The sequence below is a fragment of the Pongo abelii genome, chromosome 13 (genome assembly GCF_028885655.2).
Source record: "Pongo abelii isolate AG06213 chromosome 13, NHGRI_mPonAbe1-v2.0_pri, whole genome shotgun sequence".
Lineage (NCBI taxonomy): Eukaryota > Metazoa > Chordata > Mammalia > Primates > Hominidae > Pongo > Pongo abelii.
The window spans coordinates 57,876,062-57,899,886 of record NC_071998.2 but is presented as its reverse complement, the minus strand read 5'-3'; the positions used below and the strand labels follow the sequence as shown (position 1 = coordinate 57,899,886).

Here is a 23,825-nt window from a genome sequence, read left to right as displayed (position 1 = left end):
CACCTTCCCTGACTTTGGTAAAAATGATGGTTGAAAGAATGGATGAATTTTTATTTGTAGAATCACCTTCTTTTAATGTCAAAGAAGCTTTATTCCAAAGGAATAAAAAAATTGAGTGGTCTCGTTCCCAGGATATACATACACTCTGCTGAACAGTTTTTGAACCGTGTAATACCTTAGAGGTATGTCTCACCCCCCTGGAGGGTGCAGTAAGGTTTCTGAAGGAGGCGGTGGTGGTAGAGGAGACAAAGAAAGGCTAGCAAGTGGCTAAGCATTTGGTGGGCACATGTATGGCCAGCAACCCTGTTTGCCCCTTTTCTTTCCCTGCTATTTATGTTGAAAAGCAAGCTAAATGGAAAGCTGTACTTTCTGATGTAGCACTAGATGTCAGTTCAGCATTAATATTTTAAATCCATAGGGAATCTGTATATCTCATTTCAGTCACTAATTTGAACAGAATTCCTCCTCCCATTCCAAAAAAGAAGCTAAATATGGAATTGTATATATTGATTTAAGATGTAAAGTTTCTCTGTGTCTCTGTTCACTTTCCCAGTATCAATCTTTAAAAAGCACGATACAATTAAACAGCAGAATCAAAGCAAAGGGAGTATAAAGGGCTCCAGATAATTCCCAGTTTGGGTTATCAGCTCCCACACAATGGAGAGTTGATTATTTTTCCTTTATTTTAGAAGAGGTAAAACTCCATGGAGGTGAGAAAAGTACACCTGGAAGAGATCTGAAATATTCCTGATTCTGGATAAGTGTGCCTGTACAATGACCCATGGTTGGCTTTGGAATATACCATTAAAGTACTGGAGGTCAGAAAAGCTTCCTTCACAAATTTGGTTAGGTGGAGCAGGTTGCTAAAACATCCAGCAACCCTGGAGGTCATAGACCATGCTAGGAGAAATAATTATGCATGGTAATGGGCAATTACAGATAATGGCCTCCCGGGGGTGGCAGAAAATACACAGCCCTACAGCCTTGCCTGGAATGAACATTGAATAGCACATTAACTTTATAGCAAGCTAAAAGTTCAGCCCTGGAACTGCAGCTGCCGCCCCGCCCTCCCCCCAATAAAAATGTCTGCCTGTCTTAAGGGAATCACAGGAGTGGCTGCACTTCTCAAAAGCAGAATCAAATAAAGGAGGAGATGGGGCTGGGGGAGACAGACTTTGGAAAAGGGAAGGAATGGTGCACTCTACTCCACTGGGTTGCATTTGCCTCACTAAGTAGAGGTGGTGGCTTGCAGGAGGTGCACAGTAAGCGGTTGTTGCTTTCCTGGCGCCAGGTTTGTGTTTGACGTTTAAAATAGCCCTGTCATGATTGCCTTGTGGGAGAAACACATTGTTCCCGCATTTCCTGATTATGACTTTAGGGAGTAATATCACACCAAACGCACTCAAGGCTACTGTCTGACCTCAGAGAAGGCCAGGAGTGGAAGATTCCAAGTTCAGCTGAGCTTGGGAAGCCTGGCCAGGTGCAGCCCAGCCCTCCTGCAGTACCCTAATGATGAGGATTTGGAGCAAGGATAACTTTTTGTGCGGAGTTATTTGGTAGCTCTCTTGCTTGATGGCAGAAAATGTTATCGCTGTGTTGTGATTGTGATAACAATAATAGCTAACATTTATTGAGCACTCAACACGTGGCAGAGCCTTTTTAAGTACATGTCTTCTCTCATATAATTCTCAAGTAGTAGTAGTATTTCTTTGCTACGTGCAAAGGCTGGGACATACAAAACCTATGTAACTTGCCCCGTGATTGCATGGCATTGGATTTCAGATCCGATCAATTAGTTTTGCTTGGGAGCCAGTGCTCTCAACCTGAAGTTGCACTGCCTGGCCATATTGTGTCATTCTTAATGCCTGTTTCATGGAAAGAAATATTTCAGACGTAAGGATAAAGCCAGAGCTGCCTGGTTAGGACTTTATTGCTGTCTACTAATAACACAACCCTGAGAGCCAGCTCAGAATGAGATGCCAGGCTCTAATTCTCTCAAATCAGTCCCCCTAAAAAGACAGGAGCCGGTAAGATGGAAGTTCTTAAACTTTTTACTTGCAGAATCTCTCTACAACCTTAAAAAGTATTGAGGACCTCAAGAGCTTTTATTTATGTGGGTTATATCTATCGATACCATACTAGAAACTAAAATTGAAAAATGAAAAAAAATTATCCTTTTAAAATAATAAACTCGTTACCTCTTAGCATACGTAACATACTTCAATAAAAATTACTACATTTTTCCAAATTAAAAAAAAACAAGAGAGTGGCATTGTTTCACACTTTTGCAAATCTCTTTTACGTTTGGCTTAATAGGATGTAGGTGGGTTTGCATGGCTGCTGCTTCAGGTAGGCTGTTGTTTTAATGGAAATACAGGAAGAAAATTCAGCTTCACACAGATAGTTAGAAGAGGGATAGAAGTATTTTAATAGCCTTTTACATCATTGTCACTATTCTTTGATACTAGACCAAAACTTGACAAGTGGTAATTGCTTAAAGATTAGTTGTGGTGTGGAAACCAAAACCATGCTAACGAACATTTTGTACTCTGTTTCATTAAAATCTATTCATCTGTCTCAGACTTGGCTTCCAAGATCAGACTAGATCTGCTGGTGCGTTCAAGGTGGTATGGCCATAGACTGTCTTGTACTTTGGATGGCTCTTTCATCTGTGTATGACTTTATAACATTATGCATTGGTCATTTGGGAAATATTACTTCACTAAGTTATGTACAACTTCCAAATGTTGACACATTTTATTACAAAATACCAGAAAATCACATTCATTAATACTACTACTGATCTTGTTAGAATAATCTTCAAGTTTGGAAGCTGTCATCCACATAGTGGGGGGCCATAAATTTTCTAAAATTCTAATTTTTACTTGAAAACTCAAATTTCAGCAATAAATACTGTCAGTTGTTTTCCTTGAAGTGACAGGCTCACTTAGTTCATTTTCAAGAGAATGCCGCCAAATATCCGAGTTTCAATAAGTGTAGTTTGTCATCAGTCACTCTTCCAAGGATGTGGTGTTCCTTTAAGAAAAAGCAGTAAGTGTAGCTCTTCAACAGTTGCACAAATGTCCTTTTTCCTTTGGTGTGCAGAAAGGCTGTATGAGTCTTTCCCATTGAGTCACACAGTTTTTAAAAAGACGTGTACTCTGAGGTACAGATTTGATCAAGTTACTGTTTCTTTCTGCTTCATCAAGGGCATCTTTAGCAAAATCAACATAACATTTTTTAAAAGTTTTAATGTTTTCCTTCATAGCGATGAGGAATATGCGAGCATTAGTATACTTGGGTAGCTTGAGGGGGGCGTGGTGGCTTACACCTGTAATCCCAGCACTTTGGGAGGCTGAGGTGGGTGGATCACCTGAGGTCAGGAGTTCGAGACCAGCCTGGCCAACATGGTGAATCCCTGTCTCTACTAAAAATACAAAATTACCTGGGCATGGTGGCACATGCTATTCAGGAGGCTAATCCCAGCAATTCAGGAGGCTGAGGCGGAAGAATTGCTTGAACCTGGGAGGCAGAGGTTGCAGTGAGCCGAGATTGTGTCATTGCACTCCAACCTGGGCAACCAGCAAAACTCAGTCTCAAAAAAAAGGAATAAAAGTATACTTGGGTAGCTTGCCACATGCTAAGGACCAGCGGTCTTCCCCACCCTTGCCCCTGCATCATCAGTGCCCGTCACCACAGCAAAAAAGGCAAATTACATCTTTATGTTATTGCAAAAATACTTCTGACCTCTTGGGCCCTCAGAAAGAAGTTGTAGGCCAGGACCTCCAACCATATTTTGACAGCTGCTGCGATAATGTAAGGGTGTGATTTCTTGACATCAAAGCACCAAGCTTGAATGGGTTTAAAGCAGTTCTCAACTTGCTCTGCCTGGGTCCCATTGCGGGAGGCTGTCATGCAAAGTGGTCTGGGGTGTGGCCTGATCATGGGGAATTCTATAGACCCCCACACCTCCTCCTCCTGTGCAGCCAAGTTTGAAAACTTCTGGTTTAGAGGCACGTTCTGAAACATTCTTGGTAGGGAGGGGGCTCTCCAGTCCTGTACAATTGGATAAGTTACTGTTCATGACAGCCGGGAAAATTTACAAGACAAATGCCTGATTGAAAACTGGCGATAATAAATTGAACTAGGTATAATCTTGAGTTGAACAGAAGCTATGTGAAACAATATGATGAGGTATAATTCGGTTTCTTAATTGTATACATTTATGTAGAGGTCCACTTACTCATTCACATCACTTTCTGGGGCCTGCAGGGACAAAGACAAAACATCCATGATCTTACTAGTAAAAGAAAGTCATAAAAGCAGGATCTGAATCCTAAATCTACTTAGAGCTGACCATGAGCAAACTTAAACATGTATCTTTGCTACCTTTCTGTCCAGCTCCCTTCATGCTCTAGAGAGAAAGACCCTGATAAATTAAGCTTCTCCATTTTAAGTTGTTTGATTACAGTTCAGAGCAGATCTTTTCTGTGGAGACCTAAATACATGTACACGGTCAGTCAGACAAGTTCCTAATTTAAAGCATCTTCAGTGTACGAAATATTTAAAAGGTTCAAGAAGGGATTCTCTGTAAGACGCCTTTTAGAATGTAGCCTTTGACGGAGAGGAACTGTGTTGGGAATCATCCCTTTCTCCTCCTCCACCCCCAAACTCAAGCTTTCCCATTGGCCTGTTTGTGGCACAGCCTGCTCCTCCAATCCGCTGGGAGGTGTTGATAGAGTCCCAAACTGTCTCTGGTATCTTGCCAATGGTAGGACATTCTGAATTGGCCTAAAGAGAGAAATCTCTGTCTTGGCCGTGAGACAGGCTTTCATGGCCATGAGCTGTTGCCTTGGAGGGTCAGAGAAATGGCATTTCCTCCAAATCTGACTCTCACTGTAGGATTAACAGTTTTCCTCAGTGACTTGGGGGAATTCTGAGGCACAGGCAGAGGTGTGGAAGAAGGAGGAAGCTGCAGAGAGCAGGAATCAGGGCAGGGAGAGGCAGAAACCCCTGCAGGTGGAAGTGGGATCCTCCTAACTTTAGCATGCCACTGTGCTTTACATGCCAGCCTTTTCAGGCCCAATTAAGTTTCTCTGGGGGTGTGAAGGGGGATCCCAAATTCCATACCACTGTGCCAGGAGCACCCCCATTCTCCTCCTGCAGTGGACCCTGTGCTCTACCTGCTCTGCAGGCCCTTCTCTTAACCTTACTTGTGCCTTGAAGCTCTTGTTATGTGTCTCCTCTCTCTCCTTGACTTGGAATTCCTTTCTTATTCTTCATACATCCAGAATGTTCTCTTGCTTAAAGGTGCCTTCTGGGAAACCTTTTCCTGTCCTTTACATTCTCCTTTGCACTGTTAATCACCCGAGCTCCTCCAGGCCAGGGATTTGCATTCTTCTCAGCCAACACTTTGGGAGTTGCTGCACACAATGGATGGGCTTTGACTCCCTGGGCTTTTCAGTAGCCCCAGGGCAGCCTGTTTCAAATCAAGACCTGCTCACCTTGAAGGCCTGTGTTTGATCAGCCTCATGTTTGTATTTTCCCGTCATCTTCCTGCTGGATTTCTTTGATCTGGTTGTGTTCAATGGCGCCCCCCTCTCCCCTGCATCTTTTTTTTTTTTTCTTTTTTTTTTTTCCTGAGACAGAGTCTTACTCACTCTGTTGCCCAGGCTGGAGTACAGTGGCATGATCTCGGCTCACTGCAACCTCTGCCTCTCAGGTTCAAGTGATTCTCCTGCCTCAGCCTCCCGAGTAGCTGGGATGACAGGTGCCTGCCACCATGCCCGGCTAATTTTTGTATTTTTAGTAGAGACGGGGTTTCACCATGTTGGCCAGGCTGGTTTCGAACTCCTGGCCTCCAGTGATCCTCCTGCCTCGGCCTCTCAAAGTGCTGGGATTACAGGCATGAGCCACCAAGCCTGCCCACCCCACCCTTTTCACTCTTTCACTCTTTCCAGATTCCATACGCATAGCCTGCCATCCATCCCACAATGACGCACCACTCCCCTTTGAACCAAGCCTGCTCCTGTTTTTAAAAGCCAACTTCAGGTTCACTTTGCTATGAAAAGAGTTCACACCAAGAAAAAAAAAAAAGGAGCTGACATTCCTTCACAACCAAATTACGTTAAAAAGATAAGACAAAAATCTCTTCCTAGGAGAAAGGAGAAATAGGCTCTACCACATTCCATGTCTTGTGCTACAGGAGCAACACTAGTGAGCCAACATCAGCGGAACCTGTACTTTGAAGGTTGAGATGAATCCTTCTCTCCCCGCAGTGTGGAGCATCCCAGTGCCATGAAATCAGTCATCATCGAATGATACAGCCTTTTTAGAAAATGCATTAACTTCCCTGACCCCCAAAAGGAGAGCCCGGGTGCAGCAGCTCACACCTGTAATCCCAGCACTTTGGGAGGCTGAGGTGGGAGGATCACTGGAGACCAGAATTTGAGACCAGCCTGGGCAACATAGCCTGACCCTGTCTCTACAAAAAAAAAAAAAAATTGCCATGTATGGTGGCGTGCACCTGTAGTCCCAGCTACTTGGGAAGCGGAGGCAGGAGGATCACTTGAGCCTAGCAGTTGGAGGCTGCCGTGAGCCATGATCACACCATTGCACTTCAGCCTGGGCGGAGCACGACTTGTTTCTTAAAAAAAAAAAAAAAAACGGGGAAAACAACTTATGCTTTTGCTATACCCTCATAGCGCTCAACACAACATATTAGTTGGTGATGGATAGTTTTCAGACTTACTGGTGAATAATTTTGCCTGACTGGTATGTAACTCTTAAAACTCAGAAGCTAAGCAGGACAAACACCATGCAAGATATGGGATTACAAAGAGAAAATCTGGAGTATATAAATTAATCGTTTACATGAGTTCATGTGAATCACAAGTAGTCTTACTGTTTGTAAATGGTAAATTTGGTTTTGTGACCTTTTTTTACTTCATGCTGGAAACTGTGACGTTTGGTTTTTTCATGGAGGTGAGTGTGGATCCAGATTTGAACACAAAGGACTCAAAGTGCAACAACTTTGGGAATCATGACACCAGCAAAGAGAGGGGCAAGCCTTCACCCACCTTAAAATGAATTACTGGTTAACTACTATTGATATGCCATGGGCCCAGAGACCAGCATATAACACTCCACGATCAATAAGTGTATTTATCATGTGCAGGTATTGATCCTTCATGAAGGAGTGAATCATATTTCACACTGCATATGTTAGTGCAAAAAAAAAAAATAGCAGAGGGATTGTGAAGCCCTATCAAAGAACTGGATGTGCAGAAGGTAAACGGGTGTAGCCATGAACATGAGTATTAGAATAAGAAGTCATTGAGCTCATAAGCAACATCTCTGCAGATGCATCTGAGGGGAGACAGTGAGCTCTGTTATGGTCTGTGGGACAAATGCTATTGGTAATTTTTCCAGATATATATTTCTTGAGTTCCTGTTGCTTTTCCAAGTGATTGGATCCAGTCCTTCTGATCTTTTGTTCTTATTGCACAAATTAGGAGTATATACCAATAGTAACACTTAAAACATCTGGCCAGGTGTGGTGGCTCACGCCTGTAATCCCAGCACTTTGGGAGGCCGAGGCAGGCAGATATTTGAGGTCAGGAGTTCGAGACCAGCCTGGCCAACATGGTGAAACCCCGTCTCTACTAAAAATACAAAAATTAGCCGGACATGGTGGTGTGCACCTGTAATCCCAGCTACTCGGGAGGCTGAGGCAGGAGAATCACTTGAACCCAAGAAGTGGAGGTTGCGGTGAGCCAAGATCACACCACTACACTCCAGCCTGGGCAACAGAGTGAGACTCTGTCTCAAACAAAAACAAAAACATCTAACTTCATATTTCCATTTGCATCGTAACAGCAGATCTGAAATGGGAAAGGTTCTCTTGTCCCCCTTTCAGAGCGTGTGAAGGAGGCATGGCTTGCTTCTTCAGTGCCCCACTGCTCAAGCCTCTAGGGGAGCATACAGATGGGCAGGCTGTGGGGCTCCGACCCCATGGCAGTGTCTAGGGGTGAATGTTTACAGCTGAAGCCCCAGTGGGTGTGTGTTACAGGGTGCCTTTTAGTTTAGCTGTCTGTAGGTGGCTTGCGTTAGTCAGCTCAATTAGATCCTCTGCCTTATTGCAAGGATAGAGGGCTTTCTGTATCCCCTGGTTCTTGCCTTGGTGTACCAAAAGAATCAGATCACACGTGGGCTTGGAGAATGAGTGTAAGGTTTTACTGAGTGGAAGTAGCTCTCAGCAGATAGGGGAGTCAGAAAGGAGATGGTTTTCCCCTGGAGTCAGGCTGTCGAGCGGCCTGACTTCTCCTACTTCCCCTACCAAATGCAGCGTTGTTCTGCTGGTCAATGGCCTAGGCCCATCAATGACCTGCCAGTGCCTATCAATCTGCTCTTGACGTTGAGCTGCTTGCCGTCTTCCACCAGTCTACTACTCTCAATGCCCAGCCGCTTGTGTGTCTGCTCGCTAGGGTTTCGGGGGTTTTTGTAGGCACAGGGTGGAGGCATGGCGGTCCAGGGTGGTCTTGGGAAATGCAACATTTAGGTGGGAAGGCAGAAGTGCCTGTCTTCACCTGGTCCATGGGCACAGGCTTCTGCAGTGGAGCCTTCGCAAGGGACCACGCCCACCTCTACCCAGCACTTCCCTGCCCACTTCTGTATCAGATCTACAGGTTGATAATTCTGTAACAGACTGTAAGGGACTACTTGTTAAGAAAGCCAGCACATTCTTTTGGAAAATGCTGCTAGCTTTCTGTTATTATTCATTATAATAACACAGCACATTCTCTTGAAAACAATGCTGCTAGCTTTCTGTTATTATTCATTAAGCAATTTTGGCCAATTATCATTCTAGAAAAATAGAGTGAGATCTAGCTTAAGAATTTTCAGCAGACTCATTAAAATGTTTCCCTTCAATATACTCTGTGGTTGCTGTACTTAGTTGTATTGGCCATGCAGTTTTAAAAGTCCCTGTTACAGTGCACACGAGCCATGGAGACTGGCAGGAATAATTCACAGTCAGATCAAGGGACTTGGTAAACATTGGTGCATTCAGCTGAGGTTCATGGAGCCAACTGTGTTTTTTTGTTTGTTTGTTTTTTATTTTTGAGCGGAGTCTCCCTCTGTCACCCAGGCTGGAGCGCAATGGTGCGATCTCGGCTCACTGCAACCTCCGCCTCCTGGGTTCAAGCGATTCTCCTGCCTCAGCCTTCTGAGTAGCTGGGACTACAGGCACCGGCCAAATACATGCCCGGCTAGTTTTTGTGTTTTTTGAGATGGGGTTTTGCCATGTTGGCCAGGCTGGTCCCAAACTCCTGACCTCAAGTGATCCACCCGCCTCAGCCTCCCAGAGTGCTGGGGTTACAGGCGTGAGCCACCGCGCGCAGCCAAACTGTCACTTCTTACTGTGACTTTTTTTTTCCTGTAGCTCAGAGTGGGAATGGATGTGGTTGGGGGAGCTTATTAATTGTATGTGGAAAACCACTTTTTGAAAACTTTATGTATATATAAATATATACATATTTTAAATTTTGTATGATAAATTTGTGTGTTTTGTGGCGTATCAGTGGGAAATATTACTTTTGGGTTCATTATCAAATAATAGGGACACTTAGGCTGGCCTGCCATCTTTGCTGACACCCCAGTGTTGAAGCAAATGTTGCTGGCTTCTCTCTGGGGAGTTTGCTGTAGCATGGGCTGGACAGATGGTAGGTATACTCTGCTCATATGCTTATTCTCTGTCAGTCTGGGCAAGGAATCGGATGTTCCTTCTGAAGCTGCTTATTCTATGATCACTCAGCAGTTGAACAAGCATCAGAAGGGAACCTGGATCACTTTCCTGGTCCCTGGATGACAGATATTAACAATGTAACTTATTAGCTGGGCGTGGTGGCGGGAGCCTGTAATCCCAGCTACTCCAGAGGCTGAGGCAGGAGAATCACTTGAACCTGGGAGGCGGAGGTTGCAGTGAGCCGAGATCAGGAGATCACGCCACTGCACTCCAGCCCGGGCAACAGTGCGAGACTCTCTCTCAAACAAACAAACAAACAAACAATGTAACTTAGTTGTTTGGAGGGAATTCATAGAAAAGGAGATCTTCCAGTGATTTTCATGAAGTTCCTTCCTTTACTACGGCCTCCTTGTGCAAGCTTATAGTGACTTCTTGCCTGGAGTATTTAAAGCACCTAGTCTATTCCCCCATCTCCTTATTCTCTTAGGTCTGTTTTTTGTGCTTTGACCAGATTCCTAAATATTTTTCTGCTACTCCCTTGCTCTGAAAACCTTCATTGGTTCCCTAGAGAACTTGTTGGCCTGGCATTCACATTCAGGGTCTTCAGCAATTAACTCCAGCATAACCTTCCGTTCTCATTTGCATTTGTCACTTGTGAACTCTGCACTCCAGCCAGGCTCATCTGGTCACTGTGGCTGGAACGCGTCTTGTCCTTTGTCTCCTTTGGGACTCTGTTGACCTCCCTCATGACTCTATTGGTATTCTCCTTTTTTTGAGTGTTTACCCACTGTCTCTAAATCACCTCCACTCTGGCTTATCACTCACCATGGCCTTTTCTGACACCTCTCTATATAGAACCATTTGGTGACATTATCTATACTGTCACTGCAGCACTTGGATTATTGCTTTGTAGATTTCCCACTTGGCACCTAATTTCCCCAAATAGATGGCAAATTCTTAAGAAAAAATGAAATGTTTAAAATATGTTTTTGTGCCTTTGACAACATTTAAAGAAAGCTTTGAGCATAGTTGTTATATGATAACTAATGAATGAATTAAATCTAAATATAAAAATACAACTGAAGGTCAAGAATAAATGATTTTTGTAACACCTGCTCCTCTGGATTACCCAGAAGTCTTCTGAAGAATATTAAATTTTGACTCTGCAATGTTTTGTACCTAACTGAATGCCTGACAAATAGTAGGTGCTTAATAAATATTTGTCAACTGGAATAAGCACTTGAATAGATGAATTAAGTTACTGTGGTTAGAATAAATGAAGAAAGTCTGGATGTAAGCCATGAAACTCACAACCATTTGGCAGCGATACACACACAGCACATACAGCTTGGGATCTAAGCTCTGAGTGATTTAGGTAGAAGCCCACCTTTTCAATACAATGGAATTCTTTTTTTTTTTTTTTTTTTTCCCTTTGAGACAGAGTCTTGCCCTGTTGCCCAGGCTGGAGTGCAGTGGTGCGATCTCGGCTCACTGCACCCTCTGCCTCCCAGGCTAAAGTGATTCTCCTTCCTCAGCCTCCCTTAGTAGCTGGGACTACAGGCATGCACCACCATGCCCAGCTAATTTTTATATGTTTTGTAGAGGGGTTTTGTTTGCTCAGGTTGGTCTGGAACTCCTGGGCTCAAGTGAACCTTGCACCTCGGCTTCCCAAAGTGCTGGGATTATAGCCAGGAGCCACCGTGCCTGACCTCATTTGTTGTATACTTTTATTTAATAGTCAGGACTGTCACAATGATGCAGTCAGGGGCATGAAGGTATTTTTAGGAAGAGCGTATGGAATTTTTTTAGGAATAGCGTATGGAGCAGTTGCTTTGAATTTTGAGAGTAGAGCCATGTGTCTCAACAATTTTAGCACATCAGAATCTCCTGGGCTGGTTGCAGTGGCTCACACTTGTAATCCCAGCACTTCGGGAGGATAAGGCAGGAGGATATCTTGAGCCCAGGAGTTTGAGACCAGCCTGGGCAACATGGTGAGACCCCATCTGTATAAAAAAAAAAAGAATTTCTGGAGAGCTTCGTAAAATTCAGATTGCTGGGCGCCATTCTCAGGGTGTGTGATTTTGTCAGTCTGTGGTGGGGCCCGAGAATTTGCATTTGTTTACGTTCCCAGGTAATGCTGACGCTACTGATTGAGGGACCACACTGTGCGAACCATTGGATTAGACATATGTAGCTTGACAGATATTAATTTCAACCTTTCCATGTACTAGTGGTGTTCATATAAATGCCAGGAGTTATGAAGCTGTTTTTAACACTGACTGAGAATTTTAATTGGGAATTTTAACATATAGAATTCGGTGGTTTACAAACATAGTACTTTGTCAAATCTAACTTTTTTAAAGTGGTTGAACATTTTAACAGTGTAAAGGCAGACATCTACTCTTCCAAAGTTCAAATGGTTTTATTATTTAAATACTGGTATGGAACAACTTTTCCGATACATATCTCCTATTTATTCTTAAAGCTTGGTATAAATTGAAAGAGGCAATAAAATATGGGTAAGTGGAAAAGTGATGGTGTTGTTAACTAATTACAGTCAGCTGTAACAGAACAAATTATTGCTTTGACCTGACATAGCATTTTATTTGAGGTTTACTATGCAGTTTATTGAAGCCATTCTCTTGTTACCTTCAGAGTTATTACTGCCATTATTTTGTTGCTTGATAAACTGAGGCCTGAGAAAAGGTTCAGATTAAGGTCATGCTGCAGAAATTCAAGAACTTGTGCTGTGCCCTGATTCTGGAATGCTGGAATCCTTGGGTTTCTATTTAATTATTCGTCTGCTACTGTATTTTGTTTTCTTTTTTAGGAAGCTTGTTTTTGAAAGGCAGGCCCTAAGCGGGAGGTATTCAGTGTTTTTTACTGCAGGGACAGGCCTAAGTGTCTAAAATGCCTTCCTAAATGTCTGTGAGATTGTATAGGAATGAACCATTAATGCTTATGGCTGTGTGGGTAGGATAGGTCATTTATTCTTTTTCTGACTTAGATGCTCATATAATTTATTAAATTTGAGACGCTCATAAGGCTTTTGTAATCAGATAAACAATAGAGATATGACCTTGAAAACAAAAGAATGATATAGAAAACCACCACTTATGCCACCAAACTGGTGTTTTTTTGTTTGGTTTTTGTTTTTGTTTTTTTTGAGATGGAGTCTTGCTCTGTCACCCAGGCTGGAGTGCAGTGGCATGATCTTGGCTCAGGCCGACTGAGCTGAGATCTCAGGCCGCCCGCCTCGGCCTCCCAAAGTGCTGGCATTACAGGCGTGAGCCACCGCACCCGGCCCAAACTGATGTTTAAAATAAGAGAAAGGCCCAGTGGGGAAGTTGAGGAGGAGTGAATGGACATGTGCCCTCTCCAGACTTGGGGGTGTGGAATAATGGCATTGGAATGTCTCATCTCATTAGCTGGGAAGAGGAGAGAAGAAAGGAAAGGAATAGAATAAAACAGTGGTTTGGGAGTGCATTTACAGGAGCCTAGCATAGGTAGATTTGGTTTCCTTTTGGAGAAAAGTGACACCAGTGCTGACTTTAAAATGAGGCTTCAAAAATAAATTTTGTTGTAGATCTCAGCCAAACCTTCCAGAGTTTGCACTTTAGTTATGCCCTCCCCCTCCCTTGCATGTTTTCGTTTTCCCACACACTCAGGCAGTGGATGGTTTCTGAGCACCTTCTTTGGGCCATGCATTGTGCTGGAAATTTCTCTCATGAGCCAATTCTGTCTGCTTAAGGACACTTAAACCTCTTTATTTATTTCTTTATTTTTATTTTTTTATTTGAGACACAGTCTCATTCTGTCACCCAGGCTGGAGTGCAGTGGCGCGATCTCTGCTCACTGCAACCTCGGCCTCCCAGGTTCAAGCGATTCTTCTGCCTCAGTCTCTGGAGTAGCTGGGTCTACAGATACGAGCCACCATGCTGATGTCCGGCTAATTTTTTTTTTGTATTTTTTTTTAGTGGAGACGGGGTTTCACCATGTTGGTCAGGCTGGTCTCGAACTCCTGACCTCAAATGATCAGACCTACCTCAGCCTCCCAAAGTACTGGGATTACAGGCGTGAGCCGCTGCGCCCAGCCTTAAATAAACCTTTTTAGAAAAGTGAAACAAGGCCAGGTGTAGTGGCTCATGCCTGTAGTCCTAGCACTTTGGGAGGACAAGGTAGGTTGATCGCTAGAGCTCAGGAGTTTGAGACCAGCCTGGGCAACATAGTGAGACCCACATCTCTATACAAAAAAATTAAAAAAAAAAAAAACTCCTAAGAGCTTATTAAAATTCAGATTGCTTGAGCTCAGGAGTTCGAGATCAGCCTGGCCAACATGGTGAAACCCCGTCTCTACTAAAAAAAAATACAAAAATCAGCCAGGCGTGGTGGCTTGCGCCTGTATTCCCAACTACTTGGGCTGCTGAGGTGGGAGGATGGCTTGAGCCCAGAAGGAGGAAGTTGCAGTGAGCCGAGATCGTACCACTGCACTCCAGCCTGGGCGACAGAATGAGACCCTGTCTCAAATAAATAAATAAACAAAATAAAAGTGAAACGACAAACTCTTACGACTCCCTGGAGCTTCTACTTTTTTTTTTTTTTTTTTTTTCAGACGGAGTCTTGCTCTGTCGCCCAGGCTGGAGTGCAGTGGCCCAATATTGGCTCACTCCAACCTCTGTCTCCCAGGTTCAAGCGATTCTCCTGCCCCAGCCTCCCAAGTAGCTGGGACTACAGGCATACGCCACCACGCCTGGCTAATTTTTTTTTTTTTTTTTTGGTATTTTTAGTAGAGACAGGGTTTCACCATGTTAGGCAGGATAGTCTTGATCTCCTGACCTCGTGAATCGCCTGCCTCGGCCTCCCAAAGTGCTGGGATTACAGGCGTGGGCCACCGTGCCTGGCTGGAGCTTTTACTTTTAACTCACATTATTTTTGATGCCAAGCTACTTGAAAAATGATTATTCCTCAGTCCCTTCAGCAAATATTGACCCACTGTGTCTGGCAGTGTGCTAAGCACAGAGGACACAGTGGTGTGCCCAGAGGCTGGGTGCCTTCTTGCTGGATCTCACGTCCTGGTAGTCCTGGTAGGAGAGAGGCCATTCACTGGAGTCATCTCTTTGGATTTCTTGTTGCTTGTTGCTCCTTGCTCTCTTGCAGGCCTGCGTCTGCTCCTTTCATCGTGGTTAAAACCGCAAGGCCCTGAAGACCTAGTTGTCTGTTGGTCTTTTCTAGAACTGTTTGCTTTATGTCCTAGCAGCAGTTGACACCACAGCCGGCTTGCTCTGTGATTCATGTCAGCTTTCATCTCTGTGACATTGTATTCTCTGTTTTTCACGCTCCAGGCCTTGGCTGTCCTTTATTCTGTAACAGCTCCTCCCTTCCTTGCCCAGATGGAGCTAGCACCTCCAGTGGTGACTCTCGGATCTGGCTTCCAGTCTCAGCCTCTCCCAAAAGCACGCGTTTCATGTTCCTTACCCTCACCCAACCCTCCACCTGCGCACCTGCCCGCCCTCTGCTCTACACACCCAGGCACCTGCTCTCTGCCTCCGCTGCATCTTAATTCCTGGCAGCCCCTCAGCCCTCCAGTTCTGTTGCGTTTCATCCCCTACATGTCCCTGGAACAGGCTCTTCTCTTACATTTGCAGGCCTTAGAGGTCTGGTCTGTCCCTGAACTCACTTTGGTGGTTCCCTAGCAGGTCTTTCTGCCTCTGATCTCTCTCTCCTTCACTTGCCCTAAGCAATTGCCCTTAGATAAATCTCCTCCAAGCACAGCTCTGACGGTGTAACCTCCTTGCTCAGAACTCAGTGGTTCCCATTACATCCCGGAGTCAGTAGAGCTGGACTGAGGCCCGCCTCACCTTGCCCTAGTCCATCTTTCATACTAGATGTCTCCTTCCCTTTTCTCATCCAGTTCCTCAGCCTCCCTGCCCTGCCCATCATTCCAAACTCTACCCCCACTTTCCTGCTTCCACTCCTTTGTCCTTGCTGCTCCTTTCTCCTTCCTCTCCTTTTCTCATTTTTCACCTGTGTCCTGCTTCTTTTTTTAAGTGCAACTCAGGTGCAGTTTTGTCCATGAATTCCTAACTAGGCTACAAGCCATCTCTGTTTCCTCTGACTTCCCGTGAAAGTTTATGGGTCTTCCTGTATGATGGTAGGTGGTGGTATTTGTAATCCCTTCACATCTTCTGTCCTAGACCATAGACTCCCTGTGGGCACGGCAGCCTGGCAGACGTTTCAGGCACCCGGACTGGCTCTTAGAACGTTGTTTAATAAATGTCCATTGGATGGATAACTTAGGAATTCATTTATTGGAATTGACAATAAACAGTTTAATGTCTGTGCCAGAGGTTGGCAAACTAGTCTTTGGGTTAGATCAGCCCACTGCCTGTTTTTATAAATAAAGTTTCGTTGCAACACAAGCATGCTGCAGCAGTGACTGAATAGTTGACAAAACCTGAAATAGTTACTGACCTCTTACACTAGAAGTTTGCCCCTGGTCTGTACCTTTGGCCAGATTTCTGAAGATACGTGATCAGCTGTGGAAGGAAGTTGAGGAAACAAGTGTTCACCTAAATTCACCTAAACTCTTGACCACTTGTTTTGACTTTCTGACGTATCTATGTGGCTACAATTAATTTTGTTTTAAGAATGCGCAATCAGGTCAACTAGATTTGATCTTCAGTTTCTTGACATTAGGATAGGAATTTCTGGATAGAAGTTATGCTGTTGGGCTTTATATAATTAAAATCACCTCTAAAATGGTTTCGATACTCTCAGTAAAAACAATCAGCTGAGTCTTTCGGTTGTGCCACCAGAGTGAAGCGAACCTTAGAAACCCTCCCTTATTTTGGCTATAAGAGAAGCAACAGATGGTTTTGTCCTCTGCATATTCAGGTACCTTGCTCCCAGGTCTTGAGTAGGAAGGTTTAGAAGTAAAGTTTCGTGGACTCACATTAATACCATGTTGTCTTTTTCTTTTTTCTTCCAATTTAGAGGGACGTATGGTCATCCAGGATATTCCTGCTGTCACCAGCAGAGGGCACGTGGAGAACACACCTGACCTGGTTTCAGACTCCACCTACTACAGCAGCTTCTACCAGCCGTCTCTGTTTCCTTACTACAACAATCTATACAACTGCCCGCAGTACTCCATGGCCTTGGCTGCTGATTCTGCTTCTGGGGAGGTGGGAAATCCCCTCGGGGGATCACCTGTGAAGAACAGCCTTCGGGGCCTCCCCGGACCTTACGTGCCTGGTCAGACAGGAAACCAGTGGCAGGTATGATATTAATTACCCAGAGAGTGAACTGGATGTGTGAAAGCCACATGCATGTGCACACACATGCATATACACACAGAGGCACACACGCACTTGTGCACACAGAGGCACTCACAGGTGACGCACACAGGTACACACATACACATATGTGTGTGTGCCATTTTGCACACATGTGGGCACAATATGCAAAACGTGTAAGGAATTTTTTACTCTGTCAATAATGCCCTTTAGCCTCCAAAGGTTGGCTGCAAGGAATTGGAAAGAAATAATGTACAAACTTGTTTTCTTTTTCAAATTTTACTTTTCTCATTTTTTGAATGTTGCGTAAATAACCAGTTGGGCACAGGCAGATCACAAGTACTGAATGAGGTACCACCTCCTCCAGCTTTGTCCACCAGTTTCGTTGGGCACCTTAGAAAATGCTGGTTAGTAAAGCCTTCTGGGTGGCAGTAATCTGCATGATGAATTTGCACCTTGGGAAGGAAACAGGTCATAATCTGCATGGAAGAAAGGTAAGAAAAGGAATTAGGTCACTGTTGAGCTGGACCCAACCTGGGTGCATTTTTCGCTAGGAATAGAGGTCAGTCTTTCATTCTCCAAGTGTGTTTGTTTTTTTTTTGTTTGTTTGTTTTGGTTTGGTTTTTGAGACAGAGTCTCGCTCTGTTGCCCAGGCTGGAGTGCAGTGGTAGGATCAGCTCACTGCAACTTCTGCCTCCTGGGTTCAAGTGATTCTTTCCACCTCAGCCTGTCAAGGAGCTGGGATTACAGGCGCCCACCACCCCACCCGGCTAATTTTTGTATTTTTAGTAGAGATGGGGTTTCACCATGTTGACCAGGCTGGTCTTGAACTCCTGACCTCAGGTGATCTGCCCACCTCGGCCTCCCAAAGTGCTGGGATAACAGGCATGAGCCACCGTGTCCGGCCCCAAGTATGTATTTTTAAAATAGCATGCAATCAAGAGCATTTGATATTTGGAGTAAAACAAAGCATTTTACTTTATCAGAGAAGGGAGCGTTTATCTAGGGCTGTTCTGCTTCCTCAGTTGCAACCATTTTCATCATGCCCGTTTGTTAGCAGCAGATTCAGGGCATCAAAAGCATTCAGAGGCTGGATTACCTTGTATAGAGGTATGTTGTGGGAATATGTAGGTGAAAAGTTAGACTCAACACCTCAAGCCCCCTTCCAAGTGAAAGACATTAGGATTCTGCAAGAACGTTTCTCATTCTGGATGCATTTGCCATGCTCAGGCTTTCTCAGTGGGGATTTGATTCAACGCAATGCCACATATATATTTGGGAGTTCAGTGCAAGTGTTTGACCCTCGTTTTCGCTTTCCCAGCTTTATTGAGGTATCATGGGTAAAAAAAGTTGTATACATTTAAGATGTACAATGTGATGATTTGATATATGTATACCTTGCACAATGATTGCCACAATTAAGCTAATTAACAAACACATTAATCACCTCACATAGTTACCATTTTTATGTGTGTGGTGATAACACTTAAGGTCTACTCTATTAGCATTTTTCAGGTGTACAGTATATTATTAAGTACAGTCACCATGCTGTATGTTAGATTCCCAGAATTTACTCATCTTATAACTGAAACTTTTTTTTTTTTTTTTTTTTTTTTTTTTTGAGAGGGAGTCTCGCTCTGTCACCCAGCTGGAGTACAGTGGCGCGATCTCGGCTCACTGCAACCTCTGCCTCCCGGGTTCAAGTGATTCTCCTGCCTCAGCCTCCCGAGTAGCTGGGACTACAGGCACGCGCCACCATGCCCAGCTAATTTTTGTATTTTTAGTAGAGACAGAGTTTCACCATGGTGGCCAGGATGGTCTGTATCTCTTGACCTTGTGATTGGCCCACCTCAGCCTCCCAAAGTGCTGGGATTACAGGCATGAGCCACCACTCCCAGCCATAACTGAAACTTTTTACCCTTTGCCCAACATCTTTTTTTTTTTCCAGCTCAATGAATTTTATTTCCCTTGTTGTTTATAAATGCTTTGATTTGACCAGTAGATGTTTGTCAACCATTAGTATCTTGGTTCTGTTGAAGGGGTAAGAACATTTTAAACTGAGATTTTTTTTTCTTGTCTTTTCTTTTTTTTTTTTTCTGAGACGGAGTCTCACTCTGTCGCCCAGGCTGGTGCGATCTTGGCTCACTGCAACCTCCACCTCCTGGGTTCAAGTGATTCTCCTGCCTCAGCCTCCTGAGTAGCTGGGATTATAGGCACGCACCACCACTCCTGGCTAATCCAACATCTCTTTATTTCCTCTACCTCGAGCTCCTGGCAACCACTGTTCTCTGATTCTGTGAGTTTGACTTTTTAAGAATTATTTAGGCCAGGCGCGGTGGCTCATGCCTGTAATCCTAGCACTTTGGGAGGCCGAGGCGGGCGGATCACGAGGTCAGGAGTTCAAGACCTGCCTGGCCATCATGGTGAAACCCTGTCTCTACTAAAAATACAAAAATTAGCTGGGCGTGGTGGCGCACGCCTGTAGTTCCAGCTACCCAGAAGGCTGAGGCAGGAGAATCGCCTGAACCCGGGAGGCGGAGGTTGCAGTGAGCAGAGATTGCGCCATTGTACTCCAGCCTGGGTGACAGAGTGAGACTCTATCTCAAAAGAAAAAAAGAATTGACTTTTCTAAGCCCACTTCCAGAAAATGTGAATTGAAATTTTCCTCTGACCCATTCTGTTCCATTTTGCCTCTGCCTTTTTTAGGTATTAAAATGTTGTTAAAATTGAAGTCATTTGGTTGATAAAATTGAAGTCATTCCACTTTTAGGTTCTTTTGCTATCCTCAGGGATCTGACTTCTTGGGCATATTAAAATGTAAATTTTAATCCCCTGAACTACAAATTTTCTTAAGTTCTCCATACGTTTTATTTTTGGAATCATTATTATTATTATTATTATTATTTTTTGAGACAGATTCTCGCTCTGCTGCCCAGGCTGGGGTGCAGTGGTGCCATCTCGGCTCACTGCAATCTCTGCCTCCTGGGTTCAAGCGATTCTCCTGCCTCAGCCTCCTGAGTAGCTGGGACTACAGGCACGTGCCATCACGTGTGGCTATTTTTTTTTCTGTATTTTTAGTAGAGATGGGGTTTCACCACGTTAGGCAGGATGGTCTCAATCTCCTGACCTCATGATCCACCAGCCTCGGGCTCCCAAAGTGCTGAGATTACAGGCATGAGGGAATCATACTATTTTTGAAGGGAGCTTTTAAAGCACATTGACATTGGAATTGAGAGGTATATAAAGGAAATATAATGATTTATGGAACTGAGACTGAGATGGGAGCCCGGGAGTTGGAGGCTGCAGTGAGCTATGATTACACTACTGGACTCCAGCCTGGGTAACAGAGCAAGACACTGTCTCCAAAAAAAAAAAAAAATTAAGTAGATTTTGCATTCTACTATTTTCTCCCTATTATGTCGTTGTTGGTTTTTTTCAATTTAAGAATGTTTTAAAATCATATTTGTTCATTATAACTGTCTCCTGAGAGCCACCGCGCCCAGCCTAAAAAATCTGTTGAGTTCTTCACTGTTTGTTCATATGTATTTTCGTTAGCTACCTCAGATCCCCTTTGTAGCAAGATAGGGTATAAAAATACATATGTTAATTATTATTAAAAGACTGACATGTGAATATGGACCAAGTATGAATGTGTATGGATTGATTTCTATATCGTTGGGGAAGAATTTGATCCCCTTAGGAAATAGAAAACATAAAGCATGGGTAAAAATTATAATGGTGCAAAATGTGTTAAGACATAGATGTTATAAAGAAGTATTAAAATTAAATAGTAAAAATCTACAAATAATACCTTTAGCTAATGTTGAAGGGAGAGAAACTGGATGGCTCACTTTTTAACCAGAGTCGTTTTTCTTTTTCCTTTTGTTGTTGTTGTTTTTCTTTTTTTGAGACAGGGCCTCACTCTGTCATTCAGGCTGGCGTGCAGTGGCGTGATCTTGGCTTACTGCAACCTCCACCTCCCAGGTTCAAGTGATTCCTGTGCCTCAGCCTCCCAAGTAGCTGGGATTACAGGCATGTGCCACCACACCCGGCTAATTTTTGTATTTTTAGTGGACATGGGGTTTCACCATGTTGTCCAGGCTGGTCTCGAACTCCTGGCCTCAAGTGATCCGCCCACTCGGCCTCCCAAAGTGCTGGGATTACAGGCATGAGTCACCGTGCCCGGCCCAGAGAGGTAGCAGAAGTGTCAGCAACAGAGATCCGGATGGCAGTCTTTTCCTCACTTCGCTTTTTCTGCTGTTCCTGGAAGGCTCTCTCACTCTGCTCTTTGGACAATGCCTTGCCCCTCTTGGTGGCAGCTTCCTAGGAGAGGGCAGAGTCGGGGGCTCTTCTTTGGTTGCTGCCCTGCTTTTCTGTCTTCTTTGTAGAAGGTGCCCCACCGCTGCACTTGGAGAGCACCTGTGCTGTTCTCTCCTGACTGATTTTCTTGGTGTGAAAATGGCTCAACCTTGAGGGCCAGAATCTGAGGCTGGGTCTTCAACTACTTTCTTGACTGTGTTGCTAAGGCCGGACTCTCCTCCTAACTTCACCAGATGGAGTTATCTTTTTATTAGCTATCCTGCCTAGTAGGATGTAAAATCTCTTTTTCTTTTTAGATTGTGATAAAAATTTGGGTAGTGTGGACATTTTAGCCATATTAATTCTTACAGCCCATGAACATGGAATATCTTTTCATTTGTCTGTCTTCGGTTTCTCTCATCAGTGTTTTATAGTTTTCAGTATAGAAATCTTTCACCTCTTTGATTACATGTATTTTTTTAACTATTGTAAATGGGATTGTTTTCTTGATTTCTTTTTCAGATGGTTCACTAGTCATATATAGAAATGCTAATTTTTGTATGTTGATTTTTGTATCCTGTAGGATAACTCCTTTCTGATTTATATCAGAATCAAGAAAGATTCAAATCTTTCTTCAAAAAAAATCAACATTTTAAAAAAGAAACAAGAAAACAATTTATATTAAAACCAATAACTCCTTTTTGATTCCTAGAAAAAAAAAGCTGACTCTAGTGGAGATCGTCATAACTTTTTAAAGCTAGAAGGAATTCTTAGAGATGAGTAGAAAGGGTTTCAAATTTTTATTGTACAGTTGAGACTTCCTGCAAGCCTCCCTATAAAAACAAGCAAGCCACAAATAATTACTGAGCACCTACTAAGTGCCAAACCTACTTAAAAAATAGAGCAGTCTCCTAACTCGGCATTCCAGAATCTTAAGGCTCTTTTGTGTAAATGCCCTGCCTGCTGAGAGCTGCTTTTAATTGCTTCTGGTCTGCCTCAGCCTGTGTAGGAGATTTGTGGCCCAATCATAGATTCCTGTCCTGTTGTGAAACAGGAATAACATTTGTGACACTGGAACAAACTCACGATGAATGGCTGGTTCCGCTGACCAGCAGCTCAATTTCACTTCTGCATTTAATTGCCTGCAAAAGCTGTTTATTGCCTTGTGCACTCCTCCACGGCAACATTATCTCTTAAATAAACATGTTGTACCAGGTTGACAAGGGAGAGGTGCATATCAAGTGAGCAGAAATAAATATGGGAGGACTCTGAGCTATGCCTCGGATCTCCTTTCAGGCCCTATGGCAGGCGCCCTCTTGACTGCTTTTCCAAAGCTTCTGCCACCAGATGTGTAGACTTACATTCCACCCACGTTTAGGGTGTGGCCTAATGGCAGCACTGGCAGTGATTTCATTCTTTCTGGTGGTTATGTGGTTTCCTCTGAAGTGTTTTATGGTTGTCCATTAACAATAAGTCACCTCGCAGGAATGCATTCATGTCTTAACATGCTTCGAGAGCCTACTATGTGCTGGGGATCTACCACTGAACAAAACACAAAAATTGGGAAAAGTGAGTCTTGGGAGAAGGCTGCTGTTACTTGATCCCTGTAGTTGGGGATCACCTAAACCGTTCTGTATTTGAAACTGAGATTACAGGTAGGAAGGAAACCGCATTCTGGCATCTGGGGCTTGAAGCACAGAAAAAAGTGCCCCCTTGTGAGTGTTCCTGGACTGGTACTCCAGCACCTTCTGCTTGCTGAGGGTGGAAGTGTTGGGCAGGGCACTCAGAAAAGCCAGTACCTTTTCACTGCTTGTCCGCCATAAGGAGCAGCCAGACAGGCTCTCCTTATTTTTTGTTGTTTTTTAAGTGTGGCTCAGCATCAGGACAACCTGTTTGTTAGCTTGAAAGAATGGTCAAAACAAGTCACTTTCCAAAGCATCTGCTGTGCGGGGGCGGCCAGAGCACTCTCTGCAGCTGTGCCATATTTGTGCTGTAGGAGGGAGCAGTGAGGGTGGGGCCATGGGAAGACAAGGCGGAAACCTGGCTCTGAGGAGCGGTTATAATGAACAAATATGATTTAAAAATATTCTTAAATTGAAAAAAAAAAAAACAAAGACATAATAGGGAGAAGACAGCAGAATGCAAAATCTACTTAATTTTTTTTTTTTTTTTTGAGACAGCGTCTTGCTCTGTTACCCAGGCTGGAGTGCAGTAGTGCAATCATAGCTCACTGCAGCCTCCAACTCCTGGGTTCGAGTGATCCTCCCATCTCAGTCTCACGAGTAGCTGGGACTACAGGTGTGTGCCACCATGCCACACCTGGCTAATTAAAAAACTTTTTTTGTAGAGATAGGGGTCTCAGTATGGTGCCGAGGCTGGTCTTAAACTTTTGGCTCAAGTGATCCTCCTGCCTCAGCCTCTAGAAGCGCTTGGATTACAGGCTTGAGCTGCTGTGCCTAGCTCTACTTCAGTTTATTATTATTATT

The 23,825-nt window shown here is 43.9% G+C and overlaps 1 protein-coding gene across 2 annotated transcripts in view; it reads left to right on the top strand.

The window, feature by feature from the left end:
* DMRT1 (doublesex and mab-3 related transcription factor 1) overlaps positions 1-23,825 on the top strand; it is a 126,790-nt gene that overhangs the window by 34,174 nt on the left and 68,791 nt on the right. For both annotated transcript variants that reach the window (XM_002819836.6, XM_054520005.2), the window contains exon 3: positions 16,739-17,022. In XM_002819836.6, the coding sequence (XP_002819882.3) occupies positions 16,739-17,022 (284 nt within the window). The remainder of the gene's footprint in view (positions 1-16,738; positions 17,023-23,825) is intronic.